At 37.2% G+C, this 13,037-nt stretch overlaps 2 protein-coding genes across 2 annotated transcripts in view; one reads left to right on the top strand and one right to left on the bottom strand.

Annotated features, from left to right (window-relative positions):
• GTF2F2 (general transcription factor IIF subunit 2) overlaps positions 1–13,037 on the top strand; it is a 151,477-nt gene that overhangs the window by 59,106 nt on the left and 79,334 nt on the right. The gene's annotated exons all lie outside the window — the stretch shown is intronic.
• KCTD4 (potassium channel tetramerization domain containing 4) lies at positions 4,528–6,170 on the bottom strand. Its single transcript, XM_047755777.1, has one exon. The coding sequence runs from the start codon at positions 5,983–5,985 to the stop codon at positions 5,206–5,208; it is 780 nt and encodes a 259-aa protein (XP_047611733.1). The 5' UTR covers positions 5,986–6,170; the 3' UTR covers positions 4,528–5,205.

Below are 13,037 nucleotides of genomic sequence, written 5' to 3'. Positions count from 1 at the left end.
AATTATTTCTGCAGGCAGCTATATGTAATCTTTCCTTTTTCTTTCTATAGTGGTTTCTTTTAAAATATCTACACTTGGGTAGAAAAAATAAGCAAAAATCAAAGTAGTTTTTTTAGGATATAGGACCATGGATGTCTGCATTCCCACTTAATTTTAATTTAAAGTTAAAAATAAATATAAATGAAAATTCATCATATGTTATGGTATCTAAAGAAAGTGCTAAATGGTGTAGTTCTTTGTAAAACCACATTAAATCATAGTAGATTATCAAACTCAAGCAACCATTGAGATTAAAGTTATTGTCATTCAGCAAAATTTTAAGAACCTTTAAAAATGGTTAATAAACCTCTTTTATAATGAGGCAAAATCAGTAGGGTGGCATTCTTTTTTAAAAAGTAGACTTGCTCAATTTTATACTTTAATGATGTACAGAAATATGTGCTAAAGATTCTGTAGGACCATAATCAAAATTACTTTTGAAAAGTTGGACCGTCTTCAAAAAGGAATTTGCAGAATTAACTAGATCTTTTTTTAAAAAAAAGTAACTAGTAAAACTTGCTTTAAATGTAACTGAATGATCTGGAATCCTCAGTTTCGAAAAACCTACTGTATTGTTAGTTTAATAGTGTTTTGATTTATGCTAGGGAACAGTTTTTTAAGACAGGTAATAAGTGTAATTGTCCAGCTCTTTAATATCCAGTTCAATATTTTTTTCTAAAATGAGTGATTTAGATAAATCTAGAGCCATATTTTATGCACAGAATGCGTAATACAGTGGTTTTGCATTGTTGGAAAAATTTAAATGTAAGTCATTTATAATAGTTTATAAGATTTATATCAGTGATTTTTGTTTGATAGAAACTCTTAAACTATTTTGTATCCTTGCAAAGAAAAGAAGTAGAAATACAGTTACCTCTTTATGAATTATTTTAGGCAAATTTAAAATTTCGTCTTAAATATTTCCCTCTGCCCAGTGCATCTTCCTTTATCACTATCCCCTTAGTATTTGTTCACAGAAAAAATTAATTTTATTGTTAGCTTAAGCAAAATATGATTAGGAAGATAAGTCTACTATAGAAGTAGCTGTTATGTATTTCAAAGCTAAATAATTTCTAAGTTGCATGCTGTTTTGGATAGTCCATATTATATTTTTGTTTATTTGCAAAGATAGTTATGTTTCAGTTGCTCTCATTTTAACCTTGACTGACATCATTGCAGTTTAAGGCATTTGATCATAATTTACTAGACAGGGGTATCTTTAGGAGTGTGATTACACATGTAGTATTGCTGACTGATTTTAAATTGCTGATAAAACAGCTGCAATGATTATTTTGCTCTTACAGATTTTTGTACATGAAGCTAGAAGATTAAAAGTCCCAGGAAAAACTTATCATATGTATTTTTAAACTAGTAAAATTGAAAACTGTATTTGCCTGTAGCACTTTAAAGTAGCTTCTTGTATCTTATAGTATTCATCACAGTATTAAGCATGCATTTGTTGAAAGTTCTCTATTCTGTTCCTAAGTTGAAAGCCTAATTAATGTTAATGTGCATTTTTGTGCCTGTTACTCATGGTTATGTCGTGAAGATACCTTTATGCTGGATAAGATAATAACCAGTGATTACGGGAAGTCTGTGATGGGTGAGGCATTTTACATGTAATTTGGAATTTAATTTAAGCCTTATTAATGCTAATCATCATTATCTCCATTTTACTGTGAGGATGTTGAAGTTCAAAGAAGTGAAAAATCTTGCCTATGGTCATGTAAGCAAGTTAGTAGAAGTTAGTTGAATTTGAACCCAAGTCTGACTCCAGAGCCCTGTGTATTTCAGTGTGCTGTGTTTTTCCCTCATAACACATCCGGTCCTATGGACTGTACACATCACAAAAAGTAACCCTCCTTTTCAGCAAACCTGACATGTGGAAACTAGATTTGCCAGTGTACAAATTTAGGATATTCTTTATTCTTGTGAGATGACTCATATCATGTTCTTCAAATGACACGACATGACATTTAAAATATTATTTGCTTTCCCCAAATTCAGCTTTTTTCTCAACATTTTAAGAACACCTGGATTGTAAGATTTTTTTTTATCAGGTGAGGCAAACCTATGTTTTGGTAATTTTTATTTAGCATGTACTTCACGAATGCCTGTTTTGTGCCAGGTTGTAGGTGTTAGAGAAATAATTGGTCTTTGAAAGCCGACATGGTTCCTGTTGTCTGTGGAACTGGGTTCCAAATGTTGGTTCCACCTTTACCTCTCATTAACTCTGTGATCTGAGCAGGTTCCCTAGCCCTCTAAGTTTTTTTCTTCATCTGTGAGAAGGAAATAATAATAGTACCTTTCTTAGGGTCACCATGAGGATTAATTGAGATAATGTATGTTCATAGCTTGGTATCTGGCATGTAATAAGACAATAAATGTTACCTTTTATCATCTTAAAAATAGCATTTGAAATATAAGCAGTTTTCTTTTAAAAAAAATAACAACAAGCTTAATTGGTATCTTGATCTTCAGTCTGCAATGGTAGTCATCTTTTTTATATTATTTGAAAAGTCTCTTAAATGTTTCACTTCATTTGTTCTGCACACTGCCATCCATGTGCATTTTAGAAATACGGTATACCATAAGCTATGTGTTTGTTTTTCATATTTCAAGAGCAATACTAGAATCACTGTGTGATATAATTCCGAATACACGAGTGTATGTGTTTGGCTCATGGCAAGTACAGTAGCCTCTTTTTTATTTCTTAACTTCCTTTTGGAAAAGAATATAGTCACTTTTGGATTTATTCTTTGGAGCAGTATTTGCTTATGAGAAAAGATTTGAGGAAGAAATTCATTGACTGCAAACAAAAATATTATGACAGCTTCACCCTGACTTATAATTGCCATTTTGTACAATTTTTTGTGTTTTTTGAATGGAAAGTTTTTTTAAGTTTTTTTTTTACAGTGAAAAATTTTAAAGTAGGTATTTTCTATATTAAAAATATTTAGGCACCTGAACATATAAATACAAGTGATTGTAGGTTTCAAAAGATACATTTGTGAAAAGTTAACAGAAGTAATCAATCTAGCCATATTTCCTTTTACTAAGTTGTTTTAGAATATTATAATTTATCAAAAGTTTGAGAGAGGAATTAAATGCATTCCAGAAATGATTTTTTAGAGGTGTACATAAAAATGAGGGACAAATTTCTTTAAGTAATGGTTTCTACCAGTAATAATTTTGACAGTTAAATTTTCTTTTTGTGAATTGATGCAAAAGCCTTACTTATAATGCTTTAAGGAGATTTGTTCAACTGTATCTCCTGTAAAAAGATTTGTCAGGGCTGTTTTTATTATCTGTGATGAAACCTTGTTAGAGAAAATCTTGCTTTGACATTAAATCACTACCTTTTTTTTTTTTTTTTTTTCATTACAAAGTCCAAATGCCAAGGAAAAGTCAGCTCATAAGCTGGAGAGGTATATAAACAGTTCAATAATAGTGACTGCTAAAATCGATTTTACTTTTTTTCCTCTGTTTTCATAGTTCCTTTAAATCCTGATTAAGCCATTTTTAAACACATAACATAATTTGATGTTCTAATAGAAACATTGTTTTCTTGTTATACAGAAAGAAGATTGTGTGGTTGATGTGGAGGTTTTTGTTTTTAATGTGGATATTTAAAGGACTTTTTTGTACAGTGAGTTTTAAAATACTTCTTGTAGTACTTACAGCCAACTTTTTTGTATTACCTAAGATGTTGTTAATGGGAAGTCAGTTATAGCTCTGAGAACGAATAGTGGCTCTGCTGCTAATTTATTCTAAGTTTTTATTTGTAAGCACACTTTTGGCATATATGCCATATGCCAATTTGTGTAACTCAGTCAAGATTTTCAGAAATATTTTGTTAAAGATTTAATTACCAGTTTTTTAAATTGTTATTACCAGTTTTAATGGTTAAATTTTAAAGGAGCAAATTTAAGATGTGATTTGTTCTTAGAAGCCAATGAAGATAAGTTGCATAGAAATAAATGACTTAGCTGTTCTTTGGAAGGAGAACAATGCACTCACATTTAAAGTTGAGTTTCTGGATTGTTTGAGGTAGCCATATATAAAACTTATTTTTAAAAATAACTTCTTGTTCAGCATGAAGTAAAGAAATTGACAGAACTCACTGAGTCTGAGATTTAGCATTAAAAGAGATACCAAAAAAATCAGTAAAGTTCTTCATAAGAAGAATGTCTAGTGATGCTCATCTGATGTTTTTGAACATGAAAAATCAATAGATATTTAGGATGATTCTGAAAATCAACTCCTTTATTATTCTCATGCCATGTTCTCTGTTGTGACTAAGTTATCCATGCTATATTGGAGCTCAGCCTGCAAAGAAATGAATTGCCTGATTTTTGTCACTTGTGAGTCCAGCCAGGATTACTGTAGCCTGGCAGTTGACCACATCAATGCATAATACTGTGTGAAGTCATCAAAAGGTAAAGTGACACATGTAAACTTTTTTAATTATTAATACACGCAGAGAAGTTAGTAGCACTTTCATTTTTTTATTGTCGTCAAGCAGTTTTCTAGGAATTTTCAACAATATATCAATTCAGCTATAATTCTAGTATGAAATACAGGAACTAGGAACAAGCTTTTGGTGCCTACCATTAAAAATGAAATCCACAGCTTTAATACCTTCTTACAGTCTCACTTGGTTTCACCACAGTTCTGTTTTAGTAGATCTGCACATCTATCTTGCTCTCAATGGTTAATTTTGCCAGTGCAGTTTCTTCGTAGATTTTTGCCATAAATAGAAGGGATTTAAATCTTATAGTCCCTTAAAAATATTTTGTTACCATTTATTTAAAAGCACGATAGATAACGTACATGATGCTTGTTCATTGTGCAAGTACCCAAGACATTCTGATTGAACGACAGCTTAAGGAAAAATAAACAAATAGCAAAAGCATTCAGTCTTTATTTACACTATGTAGAGGATCACTGTTCTCACTTTAAGTGTACGAGTCTGATCTGCAGAACACCCTAGAGAAGGACATCTTTAGCAATAGGATTTACATACCGTTAGCTCACAGTAATTGATTAGCAGCAGGGCTCTGAGTACAGAGCTAGCTGGGCACGTTATTTGGGATGCCTCTGATGCTGTGGTTTTCCGAAGCTTGCTGGCTGCATGCTTGTTGCCTTTGTTCATGACACAGGTAATTACTTGATAAAATGAAGTGCATCGCTGTGAACAATTGACCCTTTGGAACAATCCAGGCTGGTCAGCAGTCTGAAACCACACTTTAAGGCCATCATTATGGCCTCAAACTTCAGAGTTTCCAAGGTGCAGACAAAGGTGTTGTCTTCCTTCAGGACAAGCCGAGTGCCATTTTCGGACTTTATGAAGTATTTAAACTGAATGATATTTGATGATATTGAAAACTCCTCTGGAAATCCATCCAGCCTGCTTTTGGATACGAGAACAATACGAGATTTTATTTTTGATATGAAATCAGGAGCATTACAGAAGATCCTCAGTCCTTGCGAGCGATCGTGGTTATCTGTTATTTCCAAGAAAGTAGTCTCCCTGGGTGTCAGCTGTTCTTTTTCCCACCTGGACTTCACCTCCTCTGCCAGTCCCTTGAGCTGAAAGAATTCTGCTTCTTGTGCAAGCAGTTGATTTTCTCGAAAGCCTTCGGGCAGTAGAAGTTCTCCATTTCGTAGGAAGTTTAGAACATGCCTGAAGAGGAGCCCATCCCTGTCTATGAAATAATGACCGTCGGCATCAAACGGGCAGAGGATTTTCCCATTCACTATACCTTCAAGGAAAGTGTCTGGGTACTTGGTCAGTGTTTGTTTCTGAGTAATGTATAAGTATCCACCAACGTTGAGGGTCATCAGGGTGGATTTGCAGTTCTTGCCCTGGTCAGCGTCTTCCAGGCTGTTATGTTTCCCTTCATACTCCTTTTCTTTTTCTCTTCTGTTTATTTTACGCTCCATGTTCGAAAATGCAATTGCAGCTTGTTCTTCTTGGCTTTGAGATTTTTAAAAAAGAAACACTACCACACAAACACGCCTTTATTCAGCCCCAGCCTGGTGATGGAATGGAAATGCTGGCAGCATCGCCTGCGCTGTCAGCTCGGTTTTGCAGTAGGTGGCGTATCAGCTATGTGTGCAGGAGCATTCTGGAGTAAGGCGGAAAAAAGATAATTTGCATTTAACCGTATCAGGGAAGGAACTTGCTGTGAAAAGACTTTCATGTGTATTCTTTGAAGTAATAAAAGTTACTCAGTAAATTGAATTTCTGTTGGCATTTAAGCAGTTACTAATGTTTAATTCTCCAGCTAAGTGTGAATTTTTAGCCACTTCTAAATGTCTTTTAAGTTATTAATCAGGCAGGCTTAATATTAAATAATACTGTCATCTTTTGGAGAATGATGTATGTTGCATTAGTATCATTTTTTAAAGGAAATCATAAATAGGAAACCCAAAGAGAAAAGACTTGGGTGTATGGAATTTTCTGTCCTATAGAAATTCACACATTTCACAGTGGTCTAGTTATGTTAAGAGACACAAATGAGAATATTTAAACCTGTTTTTTGTGACATTATACTTGAATTTAATTGGATTTCCATGCAATTCTGCTTTGGGGGGTCTTTAGCGAGTAAGAAGAAATTTTCTTAACAAAACGTTCTGTCACTTTGTTTTTCGGGGTGTTTTTTTAACCCTAAAGATAAAAATCAAATAGGCTTTGCAATAATCTTTTCTGGGGGGAGGGGTTTCTTATGGAAAATGTATAAGCTTGTTTCATCCTAAACCTGCCTCACTGCTGAACAAAGACAGAATGCTGTGGAAAATACCGTAACTGTGTGTGTGCGCCCGCGCATGTGTGCGTGCGTGCACGCGCGTGTGTGCACATGCTCTCTCGAGAAGATAGCAGAGAGACAGACTCAAAATACCTGCTGTAAAATAGTGTCATGGGCCAAGTTAGTTTCGTTTCGTTTCTTTTGCTGCTATTTTTTTGTTGGTTTGTTTTCATTGTTCACAAAGAGAGAGAGAGAAAAGACCAAAGCCTAGCTTTTTTTTTTTTTTTTTTTTGGAGCTAGAACAGTGTATGTTTTTTTTTCCTCCTTTTTTTCCTCCTTCCCCTGTAACTGGCTTCCAAAGCATTTTAGAGGTCTGAGTTCTCATTTCTAGAATTTAAAGGCCCAGTGGTAAGAAATGAGAACATCGTCCCCCTTGCACTTGTATTCCACCTGTAGAATTATTCTGAGGAACTGCATTGTTCTCAGAATTGGACTTTAGATGTTGTTAAGTTGATTTATGTTTTTATTACATTAAAGATATATATATATAATTTTTTCAACTTTGCGTTGATAAAATATTGGTACAGATTCTTCTAAAAATGCTTGCCTTGTATTTTCTCTAAACAATGTTAGATTTTCTTCAGGTAAAAAACATTTTATTTTTAATTATAGCACTTTTTGAATTGAGTCTTTTTGTTTCGAATTTGTCAGAAATTCCTTTGAAATTAAACTAGAAATCTGAGGCATAGCATTTTTAGGGCTGAGTTTCTGCTGAGAGACTGTGACATCGAACCAAAGATAAAATTTCACCAAAGATAAGGTTGCTTTCTAGAGAGTTTTTAGTGTTTTATCCAGAACTTTATAGTCTGTTAATAGTAAGCTAACAGTCTAAAGCTTCTTCTCAATACTGCATCATTTGAGAAGAGTTTGCTTGTATATTGTAACAATTTCAGATGTGCTGATTTTGTGTTTTTGAAATCAAGTCTTACCTATGGATCTTTTTTTTCTGAAATATTGAAAAGATTTGGGGGGGTTGCAACCTAAAAATATATTCATGTAATTCTTATGTTAATAGTCGGTGCACTATTTGCAGGAATTCCCATCATGGCTCAATGGATAAGGAGGCTGACTAGTATCCATGAGGATGCGTGTTCCCCAGCCTCACTCAGTGGGTTAAGGATCCAGCATTGCCATGAGCTGTGGTATAGGTCACAGATGTGGCTCGCATCCCAAGTTGCTGTGGCTGTGGCATAGACCAGCAGCTGCAGCTCCAATTTAACCCCTAGCCTGGGAGCTTCCGTATGTCACAGGTTCCGCCCTAAAAAAAAACAAAAAAAGAAAAAAAAAATAGTGCATAAGAATAGCAGCATGTAATAGCAAAGTCAGTGAGGGCATGCCAGTTTCACTTACAGGTATAGTCCTCTTTTAGTGAACTTTATGGAGCATCAGAATCAATAGAATATAACTGTTGGTAGTGGTGGAGACTATGCTGGAATTTTCTTTGTATGTTTAAAGTGGTATAGTTGCATTCTCTGTAAGGCTTAGTCTGCTTCCTTACACACTGTTTGGCCCATTTCCAGATGCCTTCGTGGGGAAGCCTTAAAGCTGGTGCTGCTAGAGGCAGGGCTTCCATGGGGGAGAGGGGGCGGAAGGCAAGACTGCAAGAAGTTGGACCACTGACTTCTTCAGCCATCACCCTAGGACCACATGCCAACTTGCTCACTTCTGATTTGTGCTTCCTGTCTTTCAAAACTACTGATTCTTTGTTTCTGCTGGCTTGCCTTGACAGGCCCTGAACCACCTCATCATGTGCCTCTAACCCTTGACTGCTTTTTCTTACTTTAGTCATTACTCTGGTGTTCTTGGCTCCTGCACACCTGACCCATATGATTTGTTTGCCATCCGTGGCCTGGCAACAGTAGTGTGATAGAAGCCTTGTGCTAGTGCCTCTCTAGAAACTGATAGTTTCTAAATGAAAACAGGACTTTTCATTTATGTCCTCTTGCTCCCAACTTGCAATCTTAAGAAAGAAAAATGGTACCAAGTAGGCCCCACCATCTCTGCATTACTCCTCCATCCCCATTAAAGCAAGATGATTGCCTTTTACAGAAATTGCAGGACTCTTGATCATTGCTGCTGTGGTTGTACATATGCCCCCTAGGGGAGAGCCAGGTTGTCTACTTTTTAGTCTAAGCTTATATTTGCCTATTTTGGGGGCTGGTGGGTGGGAGGGGTTGTGTCATTCAAGTCCACATGGCCCTAAAAACTGTAAAAATGGTGCTGATAAGTGTTTCAGGGCAAACATCCACAGCTGATGTGACTGTTTCTCTGCCTCACTGCCAGCACGAACTGGAATTAATCAGTTCTATGGTTTCAGCAGAGGGGCTTAACTTGCCCTTCACAGGTTAGCTCACTTAGATCCACTCGACCACTAGACCTGAAGATTTCATCTGCTTTGCATGCAGAAAGATATATTTTTTAAAAGTGTCTGTCATATGGAGTTCCTGTCGTGGCACAGTGGTTAACGAATCTGACTAGGAACCATGAGGTTGCGGGTTCGGTCCCTGCCCTTGCTCAGTGGGTTAACGATCCAGCGTTGCCGTGAGCTGTGGTGTAGGTTGCAGATGCGGCTCGGATCCCCTGTTGCTGTGGCTCTGGCGTAGGCTGGCAGCTACAGCTCCGATTGGACCCCTAGCCTGGGAACCTCCATATGCCGAGGGAGTGGCCCAAGAAATGGCAAAAAGACAAAAAAAAGAAAAAAGAAAAAAAAAAGTGTCTGTCATAGGAGTTCCAGTGGGGCTTAGTGGTGACAAACTCGACTAGTATCCATGATGACACGGGTTTGATGCCTGGCACTGTTAAGTGTTGCCATGAGCTGTGGTGTAGGTTGCAGATGTGGCTCGGATCTGGCGTTGCTGTGGCTGTGGTGCAGGCCAGCAGCTGTAGCTCTAGTTCAACCCTAGCCTGGGAACTTCCATATGCTGCAGGTGTGGCCCTAAAAAGACAAAAACAAAGCAAAGTGTCTGTCATAGACATTTGTAATCACACATAAAATAGCCCTTTAGCCAACTTTGAAGATTTATTTATTTTCTCATATGTTTATCTATACATCTGTTTCTTTTTTTCATTCAGCTTTTTTTTTTCATTAGTTCATGCTGCTGTATATATATCTGTTGCACCACTTCTGGATGGCACAATAATAATTTCAACACTTTTGCATCCGGTAAATGTTGCTTTTGCTTGCATAGTATTGGATACCCAGGTTGCCTCAATTCCTTGCTGAGATGAACAATTTCAAGCATGTTTCTGAAAGTTTGTGCAGTAGATTCCCAGAGCAGGGCTTGTTGGCCATGTTCTGCTTCAATTAGAATTGCCACATGACTCCTAAGATCAGCTCTGTCTATGCATTCTCCCACTGCAGTGCCTGTGGGTTCCTGTCTCCCCACATCTTTTCCAGCATGTGGTGTTATCTGACTTTTTTTAATTTTTTTTTTTTAGTTCTTACATATAAATGTTATCATATAGTGTTTGTCTTTTTTCTGTCTGACTTCACTTATTATAATATCCTACAGTTCTATCCGTGTTGTTGCAAGTGGTAAAACTTTGTTCTTTTTTATGGCTGAGTACTACTCCAGTGTGTGTGTGTTACCACATCTTCTTTGTCTATTCATCTGTTGATGGACACTTAGGTTGCTTCCATATCTTGACAATTGTAAATAGTATACTGCTGTGAACATTGGGATGCATTATCTTTTCACTTTTTCATGTATATACCCAGGACTAGAATTGCTAGATCATATGATAGCTCTATTTTTAGTTTTTTGAGGAACCTCCTTGCTGGTTTCCACAGTGGCTGCACCAGTTTACATTCCCATCAACAGTGTATGAGAGTTGTCTTTTCTCCACATCCTTACTGACATTCGTTATTTGTGTTCCTGTTGATGATAGCCAACTCTGAGGGTTTAAACAGTGCCATTGTCAGGTTCTTGGTATGAGTATATCATTGGTTAGGCCTAATGCCAAACCAAATTTTAGCAAAATGTTTCCACTACATGGTGACGCTAATCTTCCACTGTCTGCATTAGGCAGAACTCATCCCAGGCCAGTGGTAATTCCCATCTATCTACCAACCATTGATGGGAAACGAGGTCATTGTCACCGCTATGATTGACACAGGACATCATCATAATATGTCCTTGCTCCATTTGCATGCCAGAGATATTCCCCTGCCATGGAAGGAAGTGGAACCTTACCAAGAAGCTCTCTCCTGGAGTTCTCATGGCACAGCGGAAACGAATCTAAGAAAAGCAAAAAAAAAAAAAAGAAGCTATCGCTTTTTTTTTTTTGTCTTTTGTCTTTTTTGTTGTTGTTGTTGTTGTTATTGTTGCTATTTCTTGGGCCGCTCCCGCGGCATATGGAGGTTCCCAGGCTAGGGGTCGAATTGGAGCTGTAGCCGCCAGCCTACACCGGAGCCACAGCAACTCGGGATCCGAGCCGCGTCTGCGACCTACACCACAACTCACAGCAATGCCGGATTGTTAACCCACTGAGCAAGGGCAGGGACCGAATCCGCAACCTCATGGTTCCTAGTCGGATTCGTTAACCACTGCGCCACGACGGGAACTCCTCGCCACATTTTTTAAGGCTTATTGATCTATGTCTTTCTTCTTCACTTGAATGTGATACCTGTCTACTTGATTCTGTGATGATATCTTTGTTCATTTTCCAAAATCTGGCTACCATTTAGCCATCTGACTTTCATGTCCTCTGATTCCGTTTTGGCTTGACCTTCCTATGCCTTTCACAAGCTAAGTTTTTCTTTTTAATGCGTGGCTTTCTTCTTCATAGCATCCTGTCAATAGCATTGAATGTGCGGAGCATTCATTTTGATAGTCAGCTATAATCATGTTGCTTTAGCCTCTTTTTTTTTGTTGTTAAAAAATAAAAATAGGAGTTCCCGTTGTGGCTCAGTAGTTAATGAATCCAACTGGGAACCTTGAGGTTGTGGGTTCGATCCCTGGCCTTGCTCAGTGGATTAAGAATCCGGTGTTGCTGTGGTGTAGGTCACAGTCGCAGCTCGGATCCCAGGTTGCTGAGGCTGTGGTGTAGGCCAGCGGCTACAGCTCCGATTCGACCCCTAGCCTGGGAACCTCCATAATGCTGCATGTGAGGCCCTAGAAAAGACACAAAAATAAAAAAATAAAAATAAGTAACCGTGTAATGTTTTAACATATTTTAAGAATCAAGGGTTTTTCTGTGTTAATCTAATTCTATTTGAATGTCAAAATTTTAGTTTCATTTTGAAATACAATGCTTCTGCATTAGATGTTGTCTACTACTGGGCTTGTCGCATCAGCACAAGTCCTGCCTCAGCTACCTAATGGAGGTGATTGACCACAGATTCTCACCAGCTATGCAAAGTGCTTGAATGCCCCTGAGACTCACTCACTATAGCATCTGGCAGGAACGTGATGTGGGTGTGTAATTCCAGTCAGATGAATACACTTGTAAGTGTTTTGTAGTGTTGAACTAAGTCTTCAAAGAAGCCCAGGAAACTTTGCTAACATAGGCAAATTTTTAAGCCTCACTTGACTGTAGAAAAGATTAAAGCACTTTGTATCCAAATAAAAATGATTGATTAGGAGTTCCTGTCGTGGCACAGCAGAAACGAATGTGATTAGAAACCATGAGGTGGTGGGTTCGTTCCTTGGCCTCACTCAGTGGGTTAAGGATCTGGCATTGCCGTGAGCTGTGGTGTAGGTTGTAGACATGACTTGGATCCTGTGTGGCTGTGGCTGGCAGCTGTAGCTCCGATTGAACCCCTAGCTTGGGAATCTCCATATGCTGCAGGTGTGGCCCTAAAAAGCAAACAAACAAACAAAAACAACGATTAAACAAGTCCCAGCAAAATTCCTTTGCATATTTCTTTGATTTTCATTACAGAGGTCATCTTGAAAACAATTTACAAATCATATTCATTCATATTTTAAATGTGCTTTGGGAGATGAAAGTTTCAGGGGAAACCTGTGTTTCATAATCCTGTAAGTAGAAGTCATTTAAGTTTTTAAAAATGAGTCTGCTCTTTTTTTTTTTTTTTTGAATTGCAGACTATGCATTATTATTCACTGGAAAATTTTATTGTAACCAGATGAGCAGAGCACTTCTATGAGCCATCAAATGAACACTGAAATTATATTATTGTATAGAACTCATTTTTATAGTGCTATTTGGCAAAACAAAATTTTG

This window comes from Phacochoerus africanus, chromosome 13, assembly GCF_016906955.1.
Source record: "Phacochoerus africanus isolate WHEZ1 chromosome 13, ROS_Pafr_v1, whole genome shotgun sequence".
In the NCBI taxonomy this organism is placed as follows: Eukaryota; Metazoa; Chordata; class Mammalia; order Artiodactyla; family Suidae; genus Phacochoerus; species Phacochoerus africanus.
This window is presented reverse-complemented; position numbering and strand designations above follow the sequence as displayed.

What these genes read in the sequence shown, in the direction of transcription:
- KCTD4 (XM_047755777.1), bottom strand. Translation starts at nt 5,985, where the DNA reads ATGGAGCGTAAAATAAACAGAAGAGAAAAAGAAAAGGAGTATGAAGGG.